Source organism: Oncorhynchus nerka, linkage group LG3 (genome assembly GCF_034236695.1).
Source record: "Oncorhynchus nerka isolate Pitt River linkage group LG3, Oner_Uvic_2.0, whole genome shotgun sequence".
Classification (NCBI taxonomy): domain Eukaryota; kingdom Metazoa; phylum Chordata; class Actinopteri; order Salmoniformes; family Salmonidae; genus Oncorhynchus; species Oncorhynchus nerka.
In genome coordinates this window covers 41,487,856-41,498,567 of record NC_088398.1, presented here as the reverse complement: position 1 = coordinate 41,498,567, position 10,712 = coordinate 41,487,856, and the positions used below count along the sequence as shown (strand labels likewise).

At 40.0% G+C, this 10,712-nt stretch overlaps 1 protein-coding gene and 1 pseudogene across 1 annotated transcript; both read left to right on the top strand.

Annotated features, from left to right (window-relative positions):
- The first annotated feature begins 1,645 nt into the window (after positions 1–1,645).
- On the top strand, positions 1,646–8,255 carry si:ch211-136m16.8 (uncharacterized). Its single transcript, XM_029631885.2, has 6 exons — positions 1,646–1,921; positions 2,321–6,433; positions 6,795–7,002; positions 7,160–7,239; positions 7,348–7,445; positions 7,583–8,255. Exons 1-6 carry the CDS (start codon positions 1,865–1,867, stop codon positions 7,656–7,658), a joined length of 4,632 nt encoding a protein of 1,543 aa, XP_029487745.2. The 5' UTR covers positions 1,646–1,864; the 3' UTR covers positions 7,659–8,255.
- Positions 8,256–9,844: 1,589 nt separating this feature from the next.
- On the top strand, positions 9,845–10,703 carry LOC135565342 (ASNSD1 upstream open reading frame protein-like; annotated as a pseudogene).
- The last annotated feature ends 9 nt before the right edge of the window (positions 10,704–10,712 follow it).

The following is a 10,712-nucleotide window of genomic DNA, read 5'->3' as shown; positions in this document are numbered from 1 at the left end:
TTTTAATATATATAGTACAACTTTTAAGTAAGAACTTGGGATTTTATGACATATCAATCATATATTGGGAAGGATCCCATAAATCAAGACTGTGTGAATGTATGTACCACTCCGAATAAAGAAATACTGTGCCTTTGAAGATTTGTCTCTGGTTATAAAACTATAATACAGGCTGAATGTCTAAACAAAGTCTATTTTGAATGTCAATAGATTTGTAGATTCATTCTAAAACTGAGTTATCACTCATCAAATTCTGGTATCCGGGGTAATCTGGTTAATGATTATACCACTGATTAATTGGCTCTTTCCTTGTAGAATGTTGACAGCTGTATAGAAGACATTGTATTGCTAAGATGCTCAAACTTAACTTAATAGCTACACTCACTGACACAGGATAAACTGTATCTCTCATGCTGGCCCACACCAAACCAGTAAATTGTCTTTCACTATAGCTGCACTTCTCAACATGGCAGACTTACCCTTTTAATGCTCTTATGCCATAAGGTCTGAAATAGACACCAAAGTCAACATCCTGTACAAACAATTATTGAGGCTAAGTAAAACAATTTTTTTTTTTTTATATTCTGCTAACTAGAGTGTAGTCAGTGGCTAGCTAGACAGAAAAAGGGGATTAATTCATGTCTTGGGCACAGATCGCGCTGGTGAAGTGTAGCTGACAGTGTGCTAGAGATTAGGTTCAGGAGCTTCCTGCAGGAATGTGTTGTCTTGCTGAGGTCTTCTCTGTTGCTAATTTCCAGTTAGAATATGGAGAGTAAATTGAGGCGAATATATTGCGAACTCACCTTGTCTGAGCGAGAATTACATGGTCAAAACAATCGGAACCATTATCAGGTTTTACCGCTAACGTTAGGTTGTATGTGTATTATGAGGAAACCACAGTGCCTGACTATTGCGCTTCCTGCAATGATGAGGGTGCGACGTGACTAAACCAGAGAGGAGAGGAGAGAGGGTTTACTCCATATACAAATTCTTATTTTTGGGCGGAGGTCAATGACAGCGGCAAATTTGGTTAAGAATAAATGTAATTGCTAATATTCTACATAATGCTTATTTGATCAAATATAAGTTTCGTAATGGTTAGTTTGTTTAAAATGCACGGATATAAATGGACGCACGTGGCATTTCGACAACTTTGAAAAAAACTACCTTGTATCGGAGTTGTGCCAGTCTTCACACGCCTATCTGCCCTCTCATTGGCTAGAATGGTCCCACCTGATCGCGCCTGTCTTCCATATTTGAATACATATATTTCCATTGTTAGAGAAGTCACTCGACCATCTTGTCAATATAATAGATCATCTTTGCTTAAACTTGTCATACGAGTTTCCAAGTTTAGAGTAGCATTTGAACGCGACATTATCATCTTCCTGCTGTATACCTGTATCACATTAGTTGAAACCAAGACTTGTTCTCATGGCAGTTTAGGATAATTTTAACGTGACAGGTTAGGATAATTAAGTTAAGGATAGGAAAAGGTGTAGGGTTAGCTAAAATTGTCCCTGGTGTGACTGGAACATATCTAACTGCAACCAGGCCTGCCCTGAGAACAGTCTTGGTTTCCACTAACGCAATGACGCGTAACCGGACATCTCAGCGTCAGGAACTACATAAGAGCTGTTACCAAAATTCTCATTTACATTTGCTCGGGTTTAGAACTCTGGAAAAGTTAATAGGTCTATTTGACAATTTACTAATGAGATTTTTTTTTTGTCTTCGTTTGACAAAATAATTAATAGGCCTATCAAGAAGAAGTAGGCTACCTCAGGTTGCAGTTACTTTGTTGTAGTCTACTCTGGAGAGAAGTGTATTATTTTATCGAAAAAAGCCACTGAAACACCAAAAGATGGACTCACCAGCAAGCCCCCTCACTCGTGCTGGGAGGACTTTCTGGACAGTTTGGGTGAGTTTCTGCGCTGAAATAATTTACTACAGGACACTATTTTTATAGCCTACCGTGATTGGTTCATTATTTCCTATTGCTATAATTACAATAGATATATTTTAGACTACTTAATAATTTGTTGATGAACAATTAGTTTGAATTGAGAACTTCCCCAAGGAGGAGAAAAAGACAATGATTGCATTAACTCTATTTCACTGTACCTGGATTGATGTAATGTTATGTTATATGTTATCATATATGGACAAGGAAGTAAATGACATTAACATAGAGTAATTCTCTCTCTCTCTTTCACACACACACACACACACACACACACACACACACACACACACACACACACACACACACACACACACACATGCGCACACACACACTCACACTCACACATACAAACAGAACTACTTTACGGAAGTTGTGGGGAGGTATCTAAGCCCAGAGTCCATTAACAATGACACAAGCTCAAGACAGGAAGCCACTGCTGCACAACAAACAGACGACCATGGAGATGGTGCGAAAAATGAGATAAAGGAAACTGAGGTCACTTTTGAAACAGGCTCTGAGGTTAAGAAACTAAGATCTGTTGTTGCCTGGGAACAGTGCGATGTCATCATTGGTCCAGGCCTCGGCAGAGACAATGTGCAATACACTGGACAATCCAACAGAGGGAGTGATAGCAAATCATCCCCTAAGGGGCATGATATAAAACAAGAACAGGTGGACCGAACAGAAAATAAAGGCACAATCCAGCATGTTACTAAAGAAGAATTAAATATGGGGAAAGGGGTCCAATCAGTGGTAGTCACTGGGATCCCGATCTTATTTAGAGAGCCGACATCTGAAAGGTCAGAGGGCCAGGGAGCACAAGGACAGACTGACAGTTACAACTGTGCTGAAGCAAATATATTAAGAGGTGCAGTGGCAGAAAGAAAAGCGGAGGAAGAAGAAATCCCTGAAGAAGTTACTGAAGAATTCCCCAGTGGTGAAGAAGGAACCAAAACAGAAGAACATGAAAACAATAGAGATGGAGAAATACATTTTGATATAGAGTCCCCAAACCTTACATCAGCCTGTGCTGAACCTGCCATACTTTTGGATAAGAATGGAGACAAGGAAAATAAGGACAGATTAATGAAACACGATGTGCAAAGTACAGAGGATGAAACCATGGTAAAATTAAATGAAAACGATGGAGAGAAAAAAACGGAAGTACTCTTCATGGAGACAGGCAAAGAAGGGTGGAAAGTAGCAGAAATAGTAGAATTCTCAGCGGGAGGGGAGAATAGCGAGGATCTGTGTGTAATCAAAGACAAACTGAGTCGAGATGGTAATGAAGTGAAGAATGGCATAGACATGGAAGAACTTGGGAGGAAGGAGGAGAGAGAGGAAGAGAATAGAGCAATAGAAGAGATGGGCAGAAGAGAACAGGAAGAGATATTGGACAGGGGCTTTGGACCGTACAATGATATCCAAGTCTCAGAAAACAATAACAAACATGAATATGGTGACAATCGTTTGAAGTTTGATGAAGGAACTATAGAGAGGTTTGATCAAGAAAATGACCCCAACCCACGACCACTTTGTGGAGGATTATCAGACGAAGACAGAACACTGGGAAGAGGCCAGGACATCTTTGTTTCAGAGGCAGAGTTGGAATTGCCAATGGCCTATGACAAAAGAGTCTTTGTGTCAAATGATGAGATAACTATTGTTAGAGACGAGCAGAGAATGGAGGGCAACACTGAAAGAATTGACAGCACAGTGTTAGAGGAAAGAAAAGAAGAGGTATCAGAGGATGGATCCAAAGTGTTTGAGGACAGGGGCAGTAACAAGATAGAAGACGTTGCAATCGGTATTGGGACGAAGACGGATACAGAGGCAGAGGATGTGAAAGATAAAGTGACTGGGCTGGACACTTTCTTTTATCAGGAGAGAAATGTTGTAGTGGAGAAAAATAAACTACAGGAAGACAAGATTTCAAAGGAAGACGAAGACCCCCTTAATGAAGTGGAGGGAAAACGTATTTCAGTGGTTGACAATAGACTGGAAATCAGAGGCGTGGCAAAATACATTTCCCCTGGGCTATGTGAGGACCTTGTTGTGGCTCAGGAGCCAAAACGTGTAGCGTGTGAAGAAACTCGAGAGGAAATTCCTGAAATCAACAATGGCAAAGAGTTAGACGAGAATACGGCACCGAAGATCCTGGAAGTTGGCGGCGATGAAGTCAACACCACCCGTTTACAAGAAGCACACACCGAAAGTGATACCAAAGGGTTAGAAGGTGTAGAGAACACTGGAACTAGTATTAAATCGGACAATTCACCAGTGAGTGAACTCATGGAAGGGAAAGAAGACCTGAAAACTGTTGAAGGATTATTTGAAAGTGAGGATATTGAGAAAGCCTCTGATACAGTGGTAGACGAGCACACAGTCGCGAAAGCAGCGAAATCACTGGGAGAAACGGAGAGAACAGATTCTGTATCACTGAATGAAACAGATACTCAAATACTAGAGGACCTAGCGAAGACAAAGGCTGAATCACACGAACCGATGGAGATTGAGTTAGGACTGTCAGAGGAAGCCGCAGAGACATATGTTTGTTTATCAGATGAGACACTGAGGACAGAGGCTGGATTATACAAAGAGACAGAGGAGATAAAGGCTGAGTTTAGAGAGGGATGGATGGAGTCAAAGGCAGGGGAGACAGTGGGGACAGAATTTGAATCAGTGAAGGAGACACAGGCAGAAATACCAGAAGTGAGGACCGGGGTTGTGCCATCAGAGGACAAAGATGAGACAGAGTCTGGATCAATGCAGGAATCAGCAGATACCAATTTTGGATTACTAAGGGAAACTGTGGCGGAAGGGTTACAAAAGGGGGCAGAGGTAGACACACCAGAGGTGAGGACAGTGACTGTGCTGTCAATGGAGACAAACACAGAGGAATTAGTGGAATCTGAGGCTCGGGACATGTTGGAAACAGAATCTGGATTAGTGAAAAAACACGAGGCAGAAATACCAGATGTGAGAACTGAAACTGCATCATCAGAAAGAACTGTGACGACAGAGGCAGGATTATCAATGAACATGACATTGTACCCATCATCAATTCACACAGAGGCTGTGTTTCTCACAGAGACAAAGGCTGTGTCATCTAATGAGTCACTGGAAACAGACAAATCATCTGAGGCTGGGGCTAAATCACAGGGAATGGTAGAGGCTGGATTACCAGATTCGACAGAAATAGAGGCCAAATTATTTGAGGAAATGGTTTGTGGAGAAGTTGTACTATCACAGGACACAGAAGATGAATTATCAGAGGAAAAATATAATATAAAAGCTACATTAATGAAAGAATTAGTGGAGCCAGGGGCTGGGGAAACATTGGAGCCCGAAAAGGGAATCCTGAATGAGACAGACGCAGCAATACTTGATATGAAGATTGAGGAATCGCCATCAGAGGAAACAGAGTCTGGAATAGTTGACACAGAGGCTAGAATTGTTCTGGAAACGACAGCGATTGAGTCTGAATTATTGGAAGAATTATCTGAGACTGAGTCTGGATCACAGAAGGACAAAGAGACAAAAAGACATAGTATTGAGACAGAGCCAACGGTGGAGACAGACGTAGAGGAATTAGTGGAATCTGAGGCTGGGGATACGGTGGAGACAGAAATTGGATTAGTGAGGACAGAAGCCGAATTACCAGAGGAAGTTAGGCCAAAGATAGAGCTATTGGAAAAAATGAATAGAACAGGTGCTGATTCATCAGAGGACACAGATGTGACAGAAGTCAGATTTTCAGAGGAGATCGAGACTGATTTAGTAGAGACCAAGTATGGGTTACAGAAGAACATAGAAGAAGACATACTACATGTGAGAACAGAGACTGTGCTGTCGGTGGAAACAGTAGAGATGGATACGGACTCATCAGACAAGTCACTGGAGTCCAGATCACTTGAAATATCAGAGGCTGGATTATTTGAAGAATCAGTGGACAGTGAGGCTGGATTAAAGGATATTTACACAGAAATACCAGATGTGGAGAAAGAGTCTGGATTATCAGAGGAGACCGTAGATGCTGGATTATCAGAGGAAACAGATGAGTCAGACACAGAATTAGTGAAAAATACAACGGCTCTGATAATGCTAGAGGCTGAACTTTCAGAGGCGACAGAGGCTGTGTTAAAAGAGAAGGCAGGAGATAACACGGCAAACAAATCACTGGAAATTGAGGTAGGATTATTTTGGGAAAACGATGAGACCGAGGCTTTGGTAACAGAGGAAGTTGTGAAGACAGGGCCTGTTTTATCAAAGCAGACAGATTTTGGATCACAGGGTCAACTACCGGAGATCGACGATGGAATAATAGAGAAATCCCAGGTTGGGCAGTCTGGGGAAACTGTGGAAACAGATGCAGGATTACCAGAGGAAAACAGAGGGGAGGGTGCAAAAGCAGGATTCAGTTCCCCGTCCGGAACCAAAAATGTAGACCAAAGTCTTCAGCTTCAGGTAATGATAATACTTTCCCTATTAAAGGGATACTTCAGGATTTTTGGCAATGAGGCCAAAATCCACAACTTCCTCATTTTTAAAAATGGTATCCACAAGTTCATCTGACTCTGGGGAAGTAGATAAAGGGCCTCATTGCCAAAATCCTGAAGTATCCCTTTAAAAGAATGCTATCAAATACATCACGATTGTGATGTCTAATCGTAAGAGATAAAGCAAACGTTAGTCTATTTCATATATTTTATTGGATTTGTTTAGCTTATTTTTATGTTACCGAAATTAAGCTTGATAGCTTCATCTAAAAGGATGTTATGAATTTGAAAACTTGTTAGTAAATCAGTTGTTTAACATACCATTGCAGTTTGACGCCTCCGCTTTGGACTTCACTGTTCAAAAGTCTCGCATTGCCCTCAAGAATCCACATGCCCGTCCACCCAGGGATCCCCGTACTCTTCTACAGATGCCATCTTTGACCCCCTCCCCTTCAAAACCCACCGTACACATTCCAGTCAGAGGCCCAACAGGGATACCAATGAGGGGCATGGGCGGCATCGGAATCAAACTACCTGGTAAGTTTAACAGAGAAAAGAGGAATTTAATGTATGTGTTCTTTCATTCTGTTATCGTTGGTGACACAATGTTCTATGACAGATAATGGATGATGCCCAGATTTAAGTGTGAATGGATATCTTTCTTTGTTGTTTGTGTTGCTATGATGTTGTTCAGGACTCGGTGCAGGGCCCCCCATCTTAAGAAAGACCGGAAAGGGCGTGATAGGTGAAAATAACACCGAAAATATCCCTCAGGTACCAATCAGATACTTGCACTTTTTGAGCTCAACCTTTGAATAGGTCTAGTAGTATGTTTATTATTCTGACTCTTAATTTGATTTGGCAATGTCATCTATTCAACAGAAATCTGAGCTCGAGCCAGATGTAAGGGATGAATCTCCCAAGAAAGAAGAGACGCAAGAGGAGCGCAAAACTAAATGGACACCACCTAGGCACCCAGGGTAGGGAATCAATTGAACTATTTTCTACAAGATTCTCTTAATTTCTTGTTTGAAATCACTTTTATATGGAGATATCTCCTACATGAATGTCACTCTCTTTTTATTATAACACCTTTTGTTTAATATATATCCACCAGATTTGGAAATCCCCTGATGATGAATGAGCTGAAGAACAAGCTGAAGAAGACTCCAAAAGAGAGTGGAGATGATTGACAGGACCTTTTTTCTCATTGGTGAACCATGGTTCATGAACAATGGGTTTTAATTTATCATAAGTATCTCCATTTTATTTAAAACTATCTTTGTCTATTTCTTTTGAATATCTTTGTATGAACATTTTCCCAAAAAATAATATATTTTTGTTTTGGACAGTGTTTACTTGTTCCAGAGGGTTTTTAAAAACTGGTGTGATAAAAAAAAAGTTGACTGCTCAAGGCATTAAATTGATTCAAGAAGACTATTTGTGACATTTGTTTATTTCTTCATCAGTGGGTTTGTTCCAGCAAAAATACATCTCTCATGCATTATTTCCGTGCTAATTATTGCTGTTGCTACTGTAGTTACCTACAGGGAAACCAGCTATAGCGTCTTGATATTTGGGCTAGCCTATAATTGCCTATACTGATTAGTCTTATGAAGCTGTTATATAAACCTTAAGATTCATTATATTTTTTTAAAAACTGTTTATTTTTGGGGGGCTTGCCTGTTCGCTTGTTATTTTGGCATTAATATGTCACATATCAGTTTGCAAACAATGTAAAATAAAAATAAAAAATGTCATTGAGTTAATAAAACTGCATACAAACATGGTATTGTTTTCGCTTTCTTCAGTAAGGCAGCTCCTAAATGCAGGTGTTTCAGCCTAGCTCAGTGCTTTCTGTCATCAAATCGACAATCATTTTTAATTCATGTCATATGAAGAGAAATAATGAAGAGAAATTATAGATAAAAACGTATCGGTGCTCATCGGCCGTTGTACATAAAGATTACACAAGTTGGAAATCGCAAATTCAGCAATGAGTTGTTTGGAAGGAATCAGTGGCTAACTGCAAGCATTGCAAAGAAACCATCAACGTTAGCCTGCTATTCAATGGAGTGGCTGTTTTTTTTTCTCTTCCAAGTTCCCGCCATTAATCCAGAGAATGCCAGACTTTGATGACAAAATTTGTCTACAAAGGCCCGCTGCGCCACCTGCACAAGGTGAGTCCAAAAATGTATTGAATGCTTCTGCATAAATGTCATATGCAAGGGAGAAATGTGTACTGTAGCTAAGAAAGTAATACTAAGTGTATGTTGTGTAGTAAACTGTTAGTAGCTCATGTACCTCACCCTAATAATTTGGTCTATTTTCACCAACGCGGTATTGTAAACATAACGTTAGTAGTTGTGGTGCTTGGTTTGCACGTGCAAATTCAGCACACACACCATTCTTGAATAGAATGTTGTTATTTCACGTGTCAAATTAAAGGCTTAATTTAATGCGTGAAATAGTGTTATATGACGTATATTTTTTGACACGCGAAGACCCAAACGGCATTCAATGTGCTTTACCCTAATAATTTAGTCTATTTTCACCTCTAAATTTCACCGACTGTTCTAACTTGGTGGTGCACAAATAGCCTATAACCTGTTTTAGAGAAATGTAATAATTGAATATTGTAAGAGCTTTCATTGTATGTTTATATGCCCCCTTTATTTATCCTACGGTTCTGACTGGTACAGTGCGTACACTTTAAGAACGGCCCATGTTCTGAATTATGATGCTGTACATTTCAAAAGTGCTTAACAAATAGTTATATTGACCACGTCCGTCGTCGCTCGCTCAAAGTCTTAATCGAAATTACGGATTGCATCTTATCTGCTTGTCGGACGTATTTGTACATCTCAATTGTCAGTAGATACCACATTTGTTTAAGCAAGTCTGAATGAACTGTAAATTAGTCTGAATGAACTGTAGCAGTGGTGAGGTGTTGGGACTCTGCTGTTGGGACAGCTTTATGTAGGCCCTAACAGTTTGTGGACACTGTTTGTCACCGTTATAATGCAATTCATGTATTGTTTAGTGTTGTGTAGTGGCTTTGCTGGCATGCATCCCACATGTTTTTTTTTTTTTGCCCCACCAAGATGTACATGATAAAATCGCCATTGGTAACAACCAACTCATTAAGAAAATTATATTAGTTCAAATAAGCCATTACATGTTTTGTTAACCAAATTCGACACTCTCATTGACCTTGATACAAAAACAACTCGCATAGTGAGCAAAAAGAAAACTACACCTGCTGGCAAATACAGATTGTGGCACCAGTTATCCCTCTCACCTCGCTTCTTCCTTTCTGGTGCTATCCCGGATTGTTGGGACGTCCCAAGCAAAGGGTCCCGGAAGGCAGCAACTCGCACCTCTCTTGATTCAGAGGGGCTGTTTTCATGAATTTTTATGAAATAGACTATTTGGACTTTGTGGCTGTAACTAGTAACTAGTGACAACCATTTTTGTTTTTGTCTTTGCTAGCTAGCTAATAAATAATCAATTTAGCTACTATATTCGCTACTATCTTCGTATGTTAGCTACCTCATCAAAATGTCTGCAAAGAACCAGAAAGAGAACGAAAACTTTGCTGAGGGAGAGTCTACGCTGAAGGAGGAAATAAATTACAAGGTATAATGGGTTGTTGACTTGTCAAATGTCTGAGCATCTAGCTACAGTAGCTAGCTAGCTCTTTGGCAAACGTTGGCTATGCCATCTTATAAAGGTTCTCTGAACTGACTTCATGTCTGTAGCTAGCTATATAAGGTTTTCTCACTGAAAGTGAAATGTTTCTGTAGATCAAGGAACATAAAATGGTGATTGATGAGCTCCAATCTGCGTAAAAATAGGGTAAAACAGGGTTAGCTAATTTAATTAGTTTAAAACCCACTGATTGCTCTAACGAATATGGTATTGTCAGACCATAATTTACGGACATCTGCTAATCGTCATCCATATTTATTTCAGAGCGTCTATGTCCAACAGCCCAACAGTAACCTATTCTTCTTGGCAGACAGAGTGCAGACTCTTGGTTCATGCAAAAGTAGGCCAAAGTGCATACAAGTTTCATATTATTATACAAGTTTAGTTTTCTCTTAGCCATAGATAGACTAACCTGTGAACTTTTCTTCCCTCAGAGGAACTGGTCAACATGAAGAAGGTCCAGGATATGTCGAAATCTACACAATCTGGGAGGGAAATACAAATGAAGCCTTCCTAGCTATAAATATGTGTGATAT

What these genes read in the sequence shown, in the direction of transcription:
- si:ch211-136m16.8 (XM_029631885.2), top strand. Translation starts at nt 1,865, where the DNA reads ATGGACTCACCAGCAAGCCCCCTCACTCGTGCTGGGAGGACTTTCTGG. An exon ending in CATCGGAATCAAACTACCTG is followed by an intron (nt 7,003 to 7,159) that starts GTAAGTTTAACA and finishes GATGTTGTTCAG; the next exon opens with GACTCGGTGCAGGGCCCCCC. An exon ending in ACACCACCTAGGCACCCAGG is followed by an intron (nt 7,446 to 7,582) that starts GTAGGGAATCAA and finishes TATATCCACCAG; the next exon opens with ATTTGGAAATCCCCTGATGA.